Here is an 18,304-nt window from a genome sequence, read left to right on the forward strand (position 1 = left end):
AATATACATATTTTACATATATATGTATATATAACTGGCTTTCAATTACGACAATTTGTTGTTTTATTCTACATTAAATACATATATATTTTTTATTATAATTATTATTGTTATTATATTTTTGGGCTTGCCAAAAACAAAAATATTGTTGTTAGGCTGACGCAATTTTTATGCAAAATTACTAACCGAAATTTTGTTGTATGAAAATGTGTGCAATCGGCTTCCAGAGAAACATGCAAAACAATAATATATGCATTTAAATTATGGGCTTAATGCAAATATCGTGGGGCGCAGTTGGGGCTAAGGGCAATGCGCAGCCAAATAATATGAAAGCAAATTAAAAAAGAAAAAAATATAATATATATATATACAAGCGTAAATGAATTATAAATTATATATAATGTACACAAATGATGTAAGGAAAATAAACAAACTAATTTCAATTTTCAATTTAAGTAATTGCAAAATGGATGAGAGGAAAGCACTTCAGACTTATATTCAAATTATTATTATTATTAATATGTGCCCATATTATTATTCGTATAACTATTTTATAATTATTTTGATTTCTTATTAATACTTTTATTATTTATATTATGTATATATAAAAATTAGTCAAATATTATTAATTTATTTTTTATTGTTGTGTAATTTATTGTTACTATAAAAATTATAAAATAATATTTTTTTATACTTTATTTTTAAATAAAAAAATATTTTTTTTTTTAAATAAGGACAATGCTGAGTTTGAGCACATAGCAGGGCGGGAAAACATCTGATGACAAAGTGAGAGGCAGCTCAAGCAGTAGGAAGTTTCTTAGTCGCGCAGCAGACATCAGTAAAAGGCATCACCTGCCTCCCACACACAAAAGGATATCAATATTATTATCATTATTTTCTATCGTTGTTCAGATTATCATTACTGTTATTATTCTTACTTTTACTCATAAATATTATTATCATAAATTAAAAACTAAAATATATAAAATTTAGTTCATTATCCAGGCAACAATTTCTTTATCATTCACGCCGATGAGCAATGATCGCTTATTGCAATAGCATTTTATTTATAATCAATAAAAAGTAAACAAACGACAATTTTCATAAACAATCTCCGCATTAACTGCTTCAGATAGGGGGTCAGCGAGGGCTGGTTTATTAGTTAATTGTGACGTAGGCAACCGCATTATAATATGGCCACTTAATTGTTAAATTGTTAATTGCTTTTCGAACACTTTAAACAAACAAAAGTAATAACCGTAATTAACGCAATGGGAAATCGAATCCAATTGGAGGCAGCAAAAACAGCAACAATAACAAAAGTGTCTCGCTCTCTGGCATTTTGGCTGTAAAACTGTCAAGTCCAATGACTCATAAACTGCAAATGGGCAACGTTAACGCTAATTAAATAATAATAAAAGGATATATATTTGCAAATAAAATTCTTCTTTCATTTTTTTTTTCGAATAATATTCTCTTTTATTTGTTTTTTTTTTAAGTTTTTTTCATGTTTTTTTTTCATTTTGTTTTCTTGGTTTAAATTTCTCTGTGTATGTGTGTGTATAGAGTGTGTGTGTGTGTGGGTGGAATTTACCGCTTTGTTGACTTGGTGCTTCCATTTGTTGTAGCATAATTTATTATACAATTGAGGGCATGGCTTAAATATTAATATTTTTATCGTCTTTATCATTACCATTATCATTAGCATTATCATTATCATTATCATCATCTCATTCTCTATATGCATAGTGTTCAACATACCAAACAAAATAACTAAAAGTATTTTTTATTTATTTCTATTTTATATACCCAAAAAAGAAAATTAAAAGCAATTTTTTGTTTTTTTTTTTTTAATTAATATTTAAAAGTTTTGCGTATTTGTATTTTTGTTTTTTTTTTTTTGTTTCGTTCTTGTCATTTTCGTTTATACAATAAAAAATTAAAAAAGTTGTACGTATATCAAAAAACACATTTATAATATTTTCTTTTGTTTTTATTTAAGTTTTTTGTTTGTTTTTGTTTTTAATTTACATCAATTATATATTTTACAATTTAGCTTTGTTTGATTATTTTTTAAGATTTAGCTATGTGTGGTTGTGTGTGTGTGTATTGGATTTTGCTTATAGAGAAAGTACAGTACTAAGTAACTAAACTTCTTTTTGCGCCTATTCATTAAATTATCGCCTAGAAATTAAAAGTTTATATTTAAGCTTGTTTTTGTCTTTATTAAATTATATATATATGTATATATATATATATTATGATTTTTTGTATTTTTTTTCTGTTTTTGTTTTTAGTTATTTTATTAAAAAATCTACAATTGCATTTAAAGCTAAAAATATGACTTAACTGTAGTTTTATTTACAGAATGTTTATTTCATTTATGTTTTCCATATTTTGTTTTCCTTTTTAGAGTACATACTACTGGCTATATATATATGGAGATATATATATGCACGGCTGTTGGCTAATCTAAGACCCTAGCTAGAACCGAGTTTGTCAGAGTTTTGCTTGGTTCGGTTCGAACCACTTGAGCGCTACAAATATTTGACGATTTTTCTTTACTTTTGCTTAAATATAAAATTAATATTATTTTTTATTTTTTTGTTATTTGATTTTTGTTTTCGGGTTTTTCGCTAGTTCTCTAAATTCACACGGGCGACATAGTGTTGGGGCGTAGGCTAAATGGGGGCGTGGTCAAATGTTTTCAAGATTTACCTTTGCTTGGATGAAATTGCAGCTGAAGGCCAAAAGTTGATTTGAGATTTCAATTTCTTTTCTCTTCTTTATGTGGAACATTTACCAACACTTGTCGCACTTTAGCTAGTTATCGATCGCAATTCGATCGATTTTTGTTTTTGTTTTTATAATTTTTTTTTTTGTTTTTGTTTAATTTAGATTTAAAAACAACATCACTTGGTTTCACGTTTGATTTGAATTGCGTGTTTAAATTTTTACAACGAGTTTTTTGTTTGTTTTAGAAAGTTTTTGAAACTTTGAAGTTTGAAACAAAAATACACACCTGTATATATATATATATATAAGTGTACATATATTTGTGTTAAAAAAGACATGAGAGAGCTGTATATATATGTATACAAAAGAATAAGAAGAAGAAGACGAAGAGTATTCAGCTAACTGATCCACTGCCCTAACTAATTGGTTGTAACACAGATTAATGCACTGGTAAAAAGGGGGGTTTCGGGGGAGGGGGGGGCACGGAGCAGCCCCAAAATGGGCGAGAAAAGAGACGAGAGCTGAAATTCCAATTGGAGCTCCAATTGGTGCCATTGGAGTTGGGTCTACATCTGGGTCTTAGGGCTGCTCGCGCTTGCATTGCGGCCACCCGTCCGGCAGCGTGTCCTAGGAGGACTCGTAGCCAAACCAGGCGGCCGACGAATGCTATTCACCACCCGCACCGCCGCCACCAAAGCTATTGAAGTGACGCACTGCACCCGGCGCAGCGGCTGCCCCGAATTGCAGGCTCAGCTCGAAGAGACGACGAGCGTGCAGCTGCTGCTGCTGCTGCTGATGATGATGATGCTGCTGGTGATGGTGGTGCTGGTAGTGATGATGCTGATGCAGTGCCGCCGCCGAATGGGCATTCAAATTGAGATGACCGCCCAGCACACTCGACGCCGAGCCCGGCGAGGCGGCACTCGGCGGCTGCAGTGGCAAGCCGCTGTTGCTGCCGGCACCGGGCGACAACTGCGAACTGCTGCTGCCCTGCGTCTGCGACTGCAGATGCTGTGCGTGGGGATGCTGCAGCTGATCGCTGGTATGGAATAGATGCGGATGATGCGCGGGATTCAGATGCGGATGCTGGTGCGGATGATGGGCGGCATGATGCGCGTGCTGATAGCGCATCGGATCCATGTACATGGCAGCTGCTGCAGCGGCTGCTATGCTGGATGCCTGTTGCTGTTGCTTAACTTGCTCCTCATTGTTGTTGTTGTTGTTGTTGTTGGTGCTGTTGTTATTGTTGTTGTTGTTGTTGTTATTCGTCTGACCATTAGCGGAGGAGCTGCCCAGCGGACTCTGCGGCGACATCACCTGACCCTGACTGGTCATCGTCACCGAGGAGCCCGCACTAGATGAAGGTGTATTGGGCGTATGCTGCTGCTGCTGCTGCTGTTGTTGCTGCTGCTGCTGCTGTTGCTGTTGTTGCTGTTGGTGTTGCTGTTGCTGCTGTTGGTGTTGCTGTTGCTGTTGTTGCTGTTGGTGCAGACTGTTTGCAGGAGTGGACGCAGCTGCAGCTGAGTTCGACTCCTGGATTTCTGATTGCTAGTGAGCCGCCAACTGGTGAGCCGACTGCATGTTCTGTGGGCTCAGCATTGGCGGGCTGTGGCTGTGCGAGTGGTTGCCCATGGGGCTGCCGTGCATGTCGTGGTGCGAGTGATAGCCACCGTGATGCATGTGTCCCGGTGGCATGCCGTCCATCATGTCGCCACCGAGCGTATTCGGCGGTGTCATGCGCTTCTCCTTCTGGCGCCGATTGCAGAACCACACGCGCACCACCTCCTTCTCCAGCTGCAGTGAGTCCGCCAGCGAGGTGATCTCCTGCGCCGAGGGCTTCGGCTGCTTGTGGAAGTGCTGCTCCAAGGCGCCCTTAACGCTCACCTCAATGCTCGTGCGTTTCTTGCGCTTGCGTCCCTGGGCGGCGATCTTGTCGATGCTCGTCGGCGAGCCAGTGGTGGAGTCTGCCTCCTCGAGCCACTTCTGCAGCAGCGGCTTCAGCTTGCACATGTTCTTGAAACTTAACTGTAGAGCCTCGAAGCGACAGATTGTGGTCTGCGAGAAGACATTGCCGTAGAGCGTGCCCAGGGCCAGGCCAACGTCCGCCTGGGTGAAGCCGAGCTTGATGCGGCGCTGCTTGAATTGTTTGGCGAATGCCTCCAGATCATCGGATGTGGGCGTGTCCTCCTCGCCACCACTGATCGTATCACGATCGCCGCCACCACCGCCCATATGATGTGGTATATGCAATTGGGGCGACTCGCCGCGCAGCGCATGATGCAGTGGCGCCACCTGGTGATGGGCCGGATGATGGTGCAGCATCCCATTCATGGCCGCATGATGATACTGCAACGGGGAGCCACCCGTGGGCGCATAGTGTCCGGCATGTGGTGCATGCCACGGGGCTGTAGCGTGCGGCGAGGCCATGCCCTGTTGGATGCGCGTCTGTTGCGACAAGTGTGACATCTCCTGCTTGACAGAGTCAACGGCTGCGACAGCGGCGGCGGCGGGATGATGGTGCGTCGTATGATGGGTGGGCAGGGACCACGGATCCGGATGCAAAGCACTCCAGCTGCCCAGCCCAGAGCCCGGTGTCAGGCCGCCCAAGCTGTTGCCCTGTTGCACCTGTCCGTTGGGCGACGGCGACGATGGCAGCTGCTGTTGATGATGTGAGGCAGCGGCTGCAGCGACTGCTGCATGGTGATGATGGTGATGCTGCATGTACTTCATTTCGCCAGCATCGGCGGCCGAGCGGGGCGAGGATGTGTGATAGCCACCGCCACCGCCGCCGCCGCCGCCACCACCGAGGGCCATGTCAAGATCACCGCTGGGCGGTGTCATATAGGAGGTAGCGGCCATCCCCACCGCTCTGGGGCTGTTCAGGCCCTCCACGCTGGCGGGGTAGGGCTCCAAGTTGGGGCTCAGTTTAACGACTTTGTAGACCGATCGATCGAAAGGAAGACCTGAGTCCCTATGCTCATTCCACTCGAACCGTGAGGCAACCGTTTTGAAGTCTTTTACTGGCAACGTGGCGGCACCAAAAATTGTGGGCGTGGCGGCACGCAACACACTCTCAACACTCAACACACTGAACACTCGCAACACACTCAACAAGTTTCGTCACCGACGGCGCGACGAACAAATTTTGTGTTTTCAATTTTTTGTGATTTTTTTCATTTGCTTAAAAAACTTTTGTGTTTTTTTATTCAATTTTTTTATATGTTGCGCAGTTTTTTGATTTTATTTTTGAATTTTTGTTTCGTATAAATTTCTGGTTTTGTTATTGTTGCACTTTGTGGCTTGATTTAATGATTTGAACACTTGGCACTATTTCTTCGTTGTTGATTTGTTGTCGATGTTGTTGTCGTTGTTGTTGTGGTTGTTGTTGTTGCTGTTGCTGTTGCTGATGTTGTCGATGTGGTTGATGTTGTTGATGTCGTTGTTATGATTGTTGTCGTTGTGTAGTCACAAAACACACAGAACGAAAATACTTCAACTATTCAGATTTTGAGATTCGGCATTCAGTATTGTGTTTGAGATTTTGTTTCAGCTTGCGGATCAGCTTTGAGACGCCAGAGACAGCGCACATAATAATAATAATATATACTATAAATATACACACTGAGAGACGGCAAGCCCAGCAGACACGCTATAGAGAGCCTATGGGACAAATTCACGTGCAAACTCGTAGAGCTATCGAAGTGAACTAACGTCATGCAGCGGCCAGCGGCGCTACGTAGACGGCGCTCTCGACGTTCGACAACAACGACGGCACACACACGCACACGAACGCGCGAGCTCACACTCACACACACACACACACACGCGCGCACGAACACAGCTAGCGCTGCGAAACCAGTTTTCAACCCGTCTTCCAATACGCCATGCGCGCGAGCGAGACGCTTAACATGGTAACGACATGAATGATGCGCGTGCGACTGAGATGGCCTGTGAGAGCGCATGAAACTGGAAGTCGACTTGCGCTCTATTGGGCTCGCTGTTCGCTTTCCAGTGCCGCCCACCAAAAAGGCAAGCAAGCAGCGTCGCATTCCCATGCAGAGTGACATTTTTAATTGCCAGCACCAGCAGGCCAGCAAGGGAGAGCGAGAGCGCAAGAGGCGCGCGCGCACACAGGCCTTTGTCAGACGCAGAAAGCTTTTCGCACAGGACTGCGGCCGCTACAGGAAGCTTTGTTCAGTTTGCTGTCGTCGCTCTTTGGACTGCCAACTTTTGCTTTCATTTTGTTGGTGTGCGTGTGAGCGTGTGTGTGTGTGTGTGAGCTTGTGGGGCGTGTGCAATGGCAACGCCACAATGGGGCGGGCAATGCAACTGGCAACGGGCAGCGAACACCGGACAACGGGCAAATAGGCAAACGGACAAACGGGCAAACGGCATCGAGCGAACGCTATCTCCGATATCGGAGCATCTAACGCGTCCGAGAACAACTGTAAAATCAGTCGCACATTAATTGAAATGTATCGCGGCAATAAATTTGCATGCAAATGTTACAATGTTTCAATCTTCGTCCAGTTTCCAGTTCGCAGCTTTTGTTATGCATATCTGTCAGTTACTTTCAAAGAAAGGCCCATTGTCTATGTGTCTACAAACGGTGGAAGTGTGTGTGTGTGTGTGTGTGCGTAAGTCTGTGCGTTGTTTTCTGTTTCGGTACTCGTGCTTAGTTCACCGTTAGGCATTCTCCTTGCTAGTTATTGATTTGCAGAGAGTGTTAAATTTTCTTCTTTTTATTCTGCTGTTATTGATTTTTCATTTAACAGTATTTGCACAAATGCGCGCCATTTGCATAGCTGCGATTTGTATGTAAACAGAGCTGAACTTCTTTTGTGCGTTTCTAGCGCCATCTCGCTCACTCTCTCTGACACCCTTTGTGTGTGGCTGTTCGAGTTTTGATTTAGTGGAGCTGCATAGATAAAGCGCCCTTTGTAAGGAGTTTTTTTTATGGTTTGCTTTTTGTTTGTGCACAATGGAGCAACAGTTCAGCACACTGTGCAAAAATTGACAAAACTTGTGACTTGACTAAGTCTGGGTTGTCGCCGGCTCCAAAGTTTGCTTCAAACCTGTGCGGAACTTTCAATCTAATCTAACTAATTTGATTCAATAATTTAATGCATCTAGTGATAGCCTAATGGATTTATTAACTGCTAATAGCTCTAATTTAATGACGTAATGATTATATTTTAATATAATCTTATTCATTACTTAAAAAACCTCTTGGGATGTGATTTAATTATTCATTAAATAGTTAAGTTATATTATTATGAGATTTTGTTTAAATATACTTTTATACAGGCCTAAGCAGTTTGTTACTTATAAATTATATTCTGTTCAGTCTTCAATTCCTGCTGTCTCTGTTTACAAATTAATATATCTGCTATATCACCATCTAATTGAAAGCATTTTCTATCATTTATACACTTTACTGCCGTATTTCTCTCAAGCTGCATATTCCATCTCTTTCAACTACTTTTGCGGCAGGTCAAGCGTTCAGGTTGTGTCAAAAATTATGCAAACTAAGGTCAACGCCATGCACAACAAACAAACACTCACACACACACACACAAGCATCACTTTGTTTACATTTTGTTGTTGTTTTTAAAATTTCTGTGTCCTTTGGCCACACACTTGGGCATAATTAATAAGCCACAGAGCGAGCTAAGCGAGTCAAGTTGTGTCGGCCAACCACGGGAAACCACAGCGCCACGGCTCACGCTCCTTGGCCAAATTTACATGATAATTAGGCGGCGGCGTTAAAAAAATAAAAAACCAAAAAAAAAAAAAACAGAAAAAATATATTTAAATTTCAAATGATGTTAAAAATCCTGTTTAGCTCGTCCCCGCCCCAACCCCGGCCGTCATCTGGACGTATGCTAAATGCGCACGCGCCGCGCTGCCTGAAAAGGACTTGTTGCATAATTATGCGAGAGAAAAAAACGCAAATGCTAAAAAAACATAGCTAAACGCTGTATTTATGAATGAAGATCTCTTTCGCTCTCTCACTCTCTCTCTCTCCCTCTCTCTCTGTTTGTCTGCCTTTTGATTTGGATGATAATGAGGTGCGATTAGCATTTTGGCTGCATTCATTTCAGCTTCGTAGCCGGCGCACTTGCTTATAATTATTAGCATAATTTTCTTCTTATTTTGCATTAAGTGGCGCGTTGTTGTTGTTGCTCTTGTTCACACACATACACACACATTCATAAAAAATAATAAAATTTGGCATCGTCTGTTGGCAAATTAATTTGATCACCGATTTGAAGACCAGCTTGAAACTGGTCTCGTTTTCAGAGACGCGCAATTAAGGCGCGGGAGTCCAGAGCCGGGAACAAAAAGTCCCATTTGAGTGCCTAATTGTGGCCTTATTTAACGTTAAAGTGTATGCAAAACAAATTTATCGAGCAGCCATAAGAATCTTAAGTATTTAGAAGTAAATATGTAAATCGACAGCGTGTTATATCAATCGTAACTCAGCATTAGCTACACATATTTGAAGCAACCCTGCTTCAATGAACTTCTTGACTAGAGAAGAGAAGAAAAGCTGAAGTTTCAAGTTGGCAATCTAATTGAGTTAAGATATATATACAGATTTAAGTATGCAAGCAAATATAATAGTAAAATATACAAATTTAAGCCTTACTATAAATATAAAGAATTCGAGAGTTTTCTTATACAAACCTATTATAACTCGGCTTTTACTGAAGACGATTGAAAATGTTTAATAGTTACAAACTTGTCAGTTAGAGTTGAGCTCAAAAATAGCAAATCGCTGTATCCAAAGAAATATTATCAAAAAAATTATATACATTTAAATATATACTTTTTAGATTTGGTAGAATTTTATGTTTTATAATACGTATTCTAGCTTATCATATAAGTAATCTATTCTATATTAAATGATCTATTATTTCTATATATATATATATATTGTTAATATATTGTGTGTTTAGTATAAATAAATCCATCATCATCTCTGACTTATAAGTTCTGATTCAACTTGATGACTTCAACAATTTTCTTTAACTTTCCTAGTTTCATAGACTCTCTCCTATTATCTGCTACAATATCTTCCTAGCTCATATGCATCTCAAATTCTGCATGACTTCTTTTTGATGAGCAAAACAAAACGTTTCATTAGCTTATGTCAGAATACAGCTGCAATTTTTGTTCACAGCTCAGCGCAAAGGACAGCTACAGGCACCACATGAAACCCATCCCAAGCAGACAGTAGTCGGTCAACTCTTTACAACAAACAAGAATAATTGCGCGCCAAAAAAGTAGCACATACACTCACACACACCCAGAGAGAGAGGAAGTGAAGAAGCTACCCAAAAGACAAGAGGAACTCTTGCACAACCCTTTGCCGTTGCCTTTGGTCTGCCTGCGCTGCCTGGCAAGGTCAAAGCGAGCGACTCAAATCGCATAGGCAAATTTGCTCAAGACACAAACTTCTTAAGCCTTTCAGCCCTTGCTGCGTCCTGCGAGCTGCAAGCAGCCATTTATCATTTTTTGCCGTTTTGCAATTTGAAATTTGTGCAATTTTTGCGATTTCTGCAATTTTGCATGCAAGCGGCCGTTAAAGTCGTCCTGCAATCAGGCTGCGTCGCTTATCCTTTGGCCTTTATCCTTTCACTTTCGCTACCTACATGCACCCCAAATGCTTGCCAAATTCCAATACACACGCACACACACATGCACACGCGCGAGCAGGACTCGCTGTCATATGCAAATTAGCACAGCCTAAAAAAACGTTAGAGCACATTTTTTTAGCGTCCCGCCAAAAAACACAACATAAAAAACTCAAATGGCAATTGTTGTTGTTGATGGGTGTGTGTGTTCAGTACGAGGTCCTGCGAAACGGCATCTAAATGCATTTCGGTGCGCCTCATTGGCTCTGGCATTGAGCTCAACTGTCAATGCGACCTAGGCAAAGGGCGAAATATGCAAATTAGTTAGCGTTCTTCTCTTCTTCTTCTTCACCTCTTTTTATTTATTAACTAATTTATCTCTGTGTCCCATAGGCAACCCGTCAGGGCCGTGAAATATAGCAAAAAGCCTTACAACACCTGGCCACAATTCCATTTTCCCCTCTCGATAGTTTTTTTGCGCGGTTTTTATCGCTACGCCTTGTGTGTGGTGCCAAAGCGATGAGGTCGCTAAGTAGCTGAGCAAATAATCTAAGCTCAGTAGATATCCGTTTGAAGCATGCAAAACACAGTTATTGAAGGTGAAAAGACTGTGAAGGTGCAGTTAAGATTAGACTAAGTTTATTTATCTTTCTTTCACTTTATTAATCCATCTAAAGTTGGGATGGAAAGAAAGCTGGAGTTCATATGATTTGTAGTATACATTATAAACCGTAAAGCATCTCTTAGTCTTCAATAGTGTGTGTGGGTGTGTGTGTATGTGTGTACTTGACTTAGTTTAACTTAAGCTAGCCTAGGGCAAGTGGCGTGGCAGCTCTGATGGCTGTTCTCGTAGGTGCTCCAAATTTTATTCTAGACAACATAATATATGTATCTTAACTTTATACATATATATTATATATATTAATTTATCAGTATAAATAAAAATATATCTTTTATATGCCTTGGGATGCCCAGGAATCGTACGATAAAAATAACAATTGAATAGATATATTCTAAGTTTACATTCGTTTACATATATTATAAAAATATTATATACATTTGCGATTTCATATAAATTTTTTCGACTATAGAGCTGGGAGTATTCATGTATTATTATAAAGGTAATTTAAAGAATGCCTTTCCAAACTATCTTAGCCACAAAAGACACCCGCGCTGGTCTTATCAATATGATAAAGCAGCAACCCATCAAATATAATTTGTAATTTGTAAAAAAGCGTCTATCCAACTATATTCCATTCAACATATAGTTTATTAGTTAAGCTATAAACAAACATAAAATATTATTATAACTTCCAATAAGCACTTAAGCAAAATGATAGCTAATATTCAAACTATATAAAGACATAACATGCTGTTTCCAAGCATTATACAGCTCTCTTTCAACACACATCTGAGTTGCCATAAAAAAGCGATTCGGAAACACTTTAAGGCCAATCACAGCAAAAGAAAATGAAAATAGAAAAATAAATTATTCATGGAAAAGTTAAATATGCGCTTGGTTCGCTAGGTTCGAGCTCTCACTTTCAGCGCGAGTTATTCTCTCTCTCACTCTATGCAATCAGTTAATCATTGAAGAGAGCTAAGCCGAAGCCATGAGCATTTGTATTAGCATTTGCAGTTGAAAATTAAAAACCCTGTTCACACCCACTAAACGCGGCGACAGGAAACCGCACGGACCGAAAACACTCTTTCCTACTTACGTACAGAAAGAGGAATATATTCCTCATAAAAAAACATATGTCAATAAAAATCTTTTAGAAGTTCATTTGCATAATGCAGTCAAAAGGGCAAACGCTGAACTGCGGATCGTTCGGTCGTTCGTTCGTTCGTTCATTTGGTTTTCCTGTCACCAGAAAAACAGAGCCCAACTGCAGGCCAGGTGAGGGCATTAAAACACAACCAAGCAACATCAAAAAGACAACAACTGCAACAAACACTGTGACACGCATGTTTGTTTCCTTCGACTGATATACGCAAGGGCGGCTCGCAGGAGGAGGCAGCGGACAGGGAGCAGGGAACAGGGGGCAAGGAAGGGCTTAGGGTCACACTCAGGGGTGCATATCATTAGCGCTTAAAAAACTGGCATACATTTTCCGACAGACACTTTTTTCTTTGTTTTTGTATCACACACATCAAAGGCCAATCAACTTCCAACTCTTCCAACTCACATTTAAAGTGCGTCTTATCGGAAACGGAAGTTCACCCTTAACCCCTTTTCACTTAGCCAATGCACAAACCCCACAGTCCCGGGTGAGTTTCTAGCAGTGGTGAGTATTCTATAGATGTTCTGCTATAAAAATGCAAGGCGCTCTATATAGAGGTGAGAACTAGCTATGCCTATTATAATAATATACAGATTCAACTTCAGATGAAGTTTGATCTAAAACTATAAATAACAATACATATATTATAAATATATATACTTTTTTTAAGCCAGCTAAGCTTTTTTCCAATTTTCAAATTGAAGAACACGTTGATTTATTTAACAAAATATTTTGAATAATTATTTTGATATATATTTTGTGTATATTATATATTTTATATAATACGTATTATATATATTTATCTATATTTTATATATATTATTTATATATATTATTTATATATATTTATTTATATTTTAAATTGTTCTGAAAGCTGTAAGTCTCGATGTTTCATAGTCAACTAACACAGTTAGTTGCTATAACTAAATATTTCTAGAGTCAAGTTTGGCCTTTCAAATTGCTAGTTTCATATTTCAATCCATGGTCTGTTTTAATAAAAACTTAAAAAATCTGTTTCGTATGCATATTCTGTGCTCATATAATACAAATGAGGTGCATGCGATTCTCTCAGTCTTTCGACATTAACTGCAGCGATTTCTGGCACTTTAGCTGCAGTTCGGAATCCTCTTGGCATCTGCCTTCATCTGTTGATCGGCTGCTCTGGCTGCAGTCGTAAAAGTGCTTTTCGAATTGCATAATTTGGACAACGCCTTTTAATTGAAACATAAACGCCATTTTTATTGCGCAAACGCACGCGCCAATGATTGAGGCATTTTATTTACCGTAAAAAACGACAACAAGAAGAAGCAGCAGCAGCAGCAGCGTCGCAATTTGCGCAGAAATTGCAAATCGCCCATAAGACATAAATGAAATTTTTATAATCGAAACGAGACGCTGACGGAGGTCGCCACCGGTTGCGCATGCGCCGAATTTTTTACTCTCTTGATTTTAACTGTTATTGTTATTAAGTTTTTTGTTTGTATTTTTTGCTTTTTTTTTTGTTTTTGTTTTTTGACCAGTCAGTGACAGCGCATGAGTTGCCGACAAAGCCACGTTTTGACGCCTTAACGTGACAACGTTGGTCAGACTCGGAGTTCGAGCCAAGGATGACGCGCTTTGATCTTCGTCTTGACGGCGACGGCGGCAGCCAAAGACTTTGAGATACGGTCCGGCGGGGGTGTAGCACGTGCACGGCTGTGGCTCTCCTCTGGGGACGATGCTATCATTTCAGTCGACTGCTTTCTTTAATAAGCTGCGCGGCAAAAAGTTGAGGCAGAAAACAAAAAACAAAAGACTTAAGACACAAACGCGTTTTCATAGCAGCCCCTCGCAAGCGCGATGCTTTACACCTGATAACCAAGACGACGCACTCATTGAGACCGGCACAGGACTGCAACGATGACGTCGACTGCAACGCCAACAGCGACTGCGGCTGCGACTGCGACTGAGCTATGCTGTTGTGATGTAATCAGGCTGTGCGTCTGCTGCTGCTGCTGCTCCTCGCTTCTGCGATTTGCCGTACGTGATATTGTTAAAAGCTTTTAATTGAAGTCATCTTCTTGCTCAAAAAACAGGTAGCTGCCTCTAGAGTCGTCTGCTGCGGCTGCGGCTGCGGCGGCTGCTGCTGCTGTTGCTGCCGCTGTCGATGTCGATGTCGAGCATTTTTATGATTAAACTAATTTTTCTTGCCCGCAAAACTCTTATAGCAGGTGATGTGGCTCCAGTTCCCTCCGCCAGCCAAGTTATTTTAATAAACTGCGCGACGTGCCACGCATTTTGAAAGACGATCGGTTTCAATTTTATTATTGTTGTGGCTGCCTCGGCTGCCTCTAGATTATTTCCAGCACTTGTAAGTGTTGTTAGAAGGGAGTGCCAACCAACTGGCTGACCAGACCAGACCAGACCAGACCAGGCCAGGCAGGCCTGAGCAGGCAACGTGCTCATTTAACAGTAGCCAGCATACGTCGCTCATAATAACTTAAGCCAGCATAAAATATTTTAATGATAGACATAATAGCCACTACCAGGAGCTGAGCAAGCGCCGGCTTAAATGCAGCAGAAAAAAAAAAACAAACAAAGCATTAGGACAAATATTACAAGCTAAGCAATGGGTCTAAAGAGCAGACAGAGATATGCATAGTGAGTTCATTTCCTGTAGCTAACCAGGTGATTAGAAGCTAAAGATATAAACTTAGACTCTTGCGGATTTGCAGACAAAAATGCATTTAATTTATATTTATACATATAAATTTTATATTTATACATAAATATATTAATTTGTGCCTCTCCATCAAGCGCAATTTATCTATCGACTCTACAGACCCCTCAAAAGGCTTTTCTATATAAGCCTAACTCCATTCTTAGAACAAGACCTAAAAGCTTCCCTTTACATAAGCCCAACGTCTTTTTATGCCACCTTCTGTAGCATACCCATAACTTATTTATCCCGCCACTTATAAGTCAATTTACAACAAGCATAGTAAGCTTAGTTGCTGCAGGACTTTTTCATATGCGTAATGCATATAATTTGCAAGGAGATGGGAAGGAGCAGCAGGAGGGAGTCCAACCCAGCAGGCACTTAAATAAAGTTGTGAAGTAGCGCATAAAATAAATAACAGGCACTTGACCAGCGCTACGACTCACTCGATTAAAATCAATGAAAATTTATACATACATCTCTCCAATGGATAGCTAGCCAGAAGCAGCACCCGCAGCAGCAGCAGCCTAAGCATGAATCGCTTCCAAATAGTTGATGCAAACGGCGAGATGTGAGCTGCAAGATCCAAGATGCGCACTGCGAGATACGAGTCATAACTATGTGCAAGACCATTTCATTTTTCAACAATTGGCCAAAACAACGCCTCAATAACAACATAAAAGACAAGCAAGTATATTGCAGTTGGACATACATGGCGGCATGATACGCGCTCATGGCTAAAGAGGAACTTAAGCTAATCAGCGAAGGCACCAAGACTCAGAGGGCAAAGCATATGGCTCTTTTTATAGAAAATGTCAACAGGCGAACTGTCTGACTTGATCCTTCTAATATCAAAGCTTTGGCAGATATAGGTTATTCTTGATCTTGAGAGATGCATTTATATAATTTCAAAGTCAATAAACAGAATTGACAAGCTTAGCGGCATCCCCAGAGAGCATGGACAAGATTTTAAGCTCCTTATCAAACGACACTTGATCACGACTAAATAAGCCGCAGCTCAAGTGCTTAACTACCACACAAATCGAAAATCCAATACGCTCTTTCTCTCAACGTGAACGGTCATAAAAAGGGGGGCGTGCGCTGTTTTTGGGGGCCACAGCAAAAGTAATGAGCAGTTGGCCACGCGCTAACCAAAAAGCATTCATGAATCCAAATGCGAAATGCGAAATGTGAATGCGAATGCGAATGCAAAAAGGCCCGCCAGGCAAGAGCCAGAAAGGAGCAAAAGGAGCAGTCAGGCAGACAGCCCAACAGGCTGCTTGAGCTGCACTCGAGTCTATAATTATAATTGAAATCAATTGATTTATTTGCGTGGCCAGCTCGCGAGCTCTGCCTATGCCAAAACGCATAAAGCCATAAAGAAAAATGGCAACAAAACAATTCGAGAGTTGCTGTTGTTGTTTTTTGTTTGTTGTTGTTTGCTGATCGTGTGTGCTTAATTGTTGTTATTGGTTCGACTGTGGCTTGGCCAATGTGCGCCGCTGGCCAATTTGTTTGGCAGACTAGACGTTGTCGTCGTCGTTGTTGTCGTTGTTGTCGATAAGGTCATGAGCAAGTGTCAATCGAGTGCATAAATTATTTATTGGGGCGTTTGCACAAATGGGTGGGGTCCAGAAATAAATGTTGCCCAGAATGGTTGAATGTGTGCTCGAAGGGCAACGTGATGGAGCATAGCTTATAACCCAGCCATGCGCCAAAGGCGAGACAATCTATTATGTGCCATGGCATATATTATGAATACAGTTTATATATAAAATATATATCTGGGTTGGCTGATTCCTGGCAATCTGTACGATCTGCCGCTTGCACCTGCCCACAAAATACACTTGTGCGCTGTTGTCAACGACAGTAGCTCTAGCTATATACAAAGCAACAACACAAACACACACACACAAACAAACAACAACCTTTTGTGGCCATAAGACAGGCACACACAACCTGTCTCACATTTCAAAATACATAATTAAGTATGCACAGCGAGTTTGTTAGATAAAAATCTTAAAAACCCTTAAAAAGCTTTAAGCGCCTAAGACACACATACACAAGCTAAAAGAGAAGAAGAAGAACGGCAAGCAGCAGCAGCAGCGTAGGGGCAATACTTGATGGATAACTTGATGAGTATCGGATAAGTTGTGGGGACTTTGTAGCACAGCAGAAATGTGAGGCGCGTATACATAAAAATAGTCGAAAGGCCGAGCAGCAGCAATAACAATAACAACAAGCGACACGTAGTCGATGTATGATACGAAAACACTTTGGCGACAATCATGGGAAAGATTCGGTTTTTTTGACTTGATTTTAGTTTGCTTCGGTTTCGTTGGGTTTTTCGTTGTGGCTATCAGTTTTTGTCGTTTTTTTTTTTTTTTGTATTAAGCAGAGCCGCGAATGGCCATTAAACGAACAGAGCCCAAGAGGTCAGAGCGATAACGAGCGAAAGCTAAAGGCGGTTCAGGCTAGCTGCTGGTGCAGGTGGTGGCGGTGGAGCCAGTGGTGCCGGTGGTGGGCTATTATCGTTTAACGAAGCCGATTTGTAACAGAGCTTTCACATGTGTCTCCAAATCGAAGACCGAAAAAAAAGACAACTTGGCCACTTGGCCACTTGGCCAGCCAATCAGTTAAAGTTAAAAGTTATAACGCAAATCAAGGCAACAACAAGATCTACAATAACAACAACAACAATAGAAATCAATAAAGTTCCCAATGCCAAATGAAACGGAGAGAAGAAACTTAATTAAAAGGTCGCTGTTAATGTTGTTTATTTGAAAATATTGTCGAAGGAAACGGCTCACACACACACACACACACAGACACAGCATAGGTGGAGACACATACAAAAGAGTTTGCGTTATAAAATCTTTCGTAGAGAAACGCCAATAAAAAACGGCAGCAGCAGCAGCAGTTGACGCAGCTAATTTTTATAGTTCCCCGCATTCAGGCTGCTGCGCTGACAGACATCTCGGCGGGATCTGTTCGATGGTTGCTCTAATCAAGCCTACAAGCCATGTTGCCATACTATATAAAAAAGAGCAGAGCAACAACAACGACAAATAAAATTAAAAATAAAAACACAAATCGGCTCTTAGCGTTTGACAACAAGTTCGTTGCCTAAGTCTTTTGTTTGCCAGCTGCTCTAAATGTTTGCTTTTGCTTCACATTACACGGATAACTAATGCATTTAGCTAGCTTATATAAATATTGTGGCTATATGTTTTTGACTTTGTTTATATGGTATACCACGTTCGTTGCCTCGGTCATTTGTTTGCCATTGAACTGCACTTTTGGCTGTGCTGATATGTAATTTTCTTTGAGCCTAAAGGCTTACGGGATCTGATATGTATATAGATAAATAAATAAGAATTATTCAAATTAAGCGGCCTGTAATATATATTATATATAAGATATTTATATTTGTTTTATATTTTTTT

At 40.5% G+C, this 18,304-nt stretch overlaps 1 protein-coding gene across 1 annotated transcript; it reads right to left on the reverse strand.

Moving 5' to 3' along the window:
* Positions 1 to 3,071: 3,071 nt before the first annotated feature.
* On the reverse strand, positions 3,072 to 5,918 carry LOC111601034 (POU domain protein CF1A). Its single transcript, XM_023317445.2, is given in 1 exon segment — positions 3,072 to 5,918. A coding segment is annotated over 1 exon segment (2,193 nt). The 5' UTR covers positions 5,596 to 5,918; the 3' UTR covers positions 3,072 to 3,402.
* Between the last annotated feature and the right edge of the window lie 12,386 nt (positions 5,919 to 18,304).

Source organism: Drosophila hydei, unplaced genomic scaffold (genome assembly GCF_003285905.1).
Source record: "Drosophila hydei strain 15085-1641.00,03,60 unplaced genomic scaffold, DhydRS2 tig00008135-arrow-pilon, whole genome shotgun sequence".
Taxonomy (NCBI): domain Eukaryota; kingdom Metazoa; phylum Arthropoda; class Insecta; order Diptera; family Drosophilidae; genus Drosophila; species Drosophila hydei.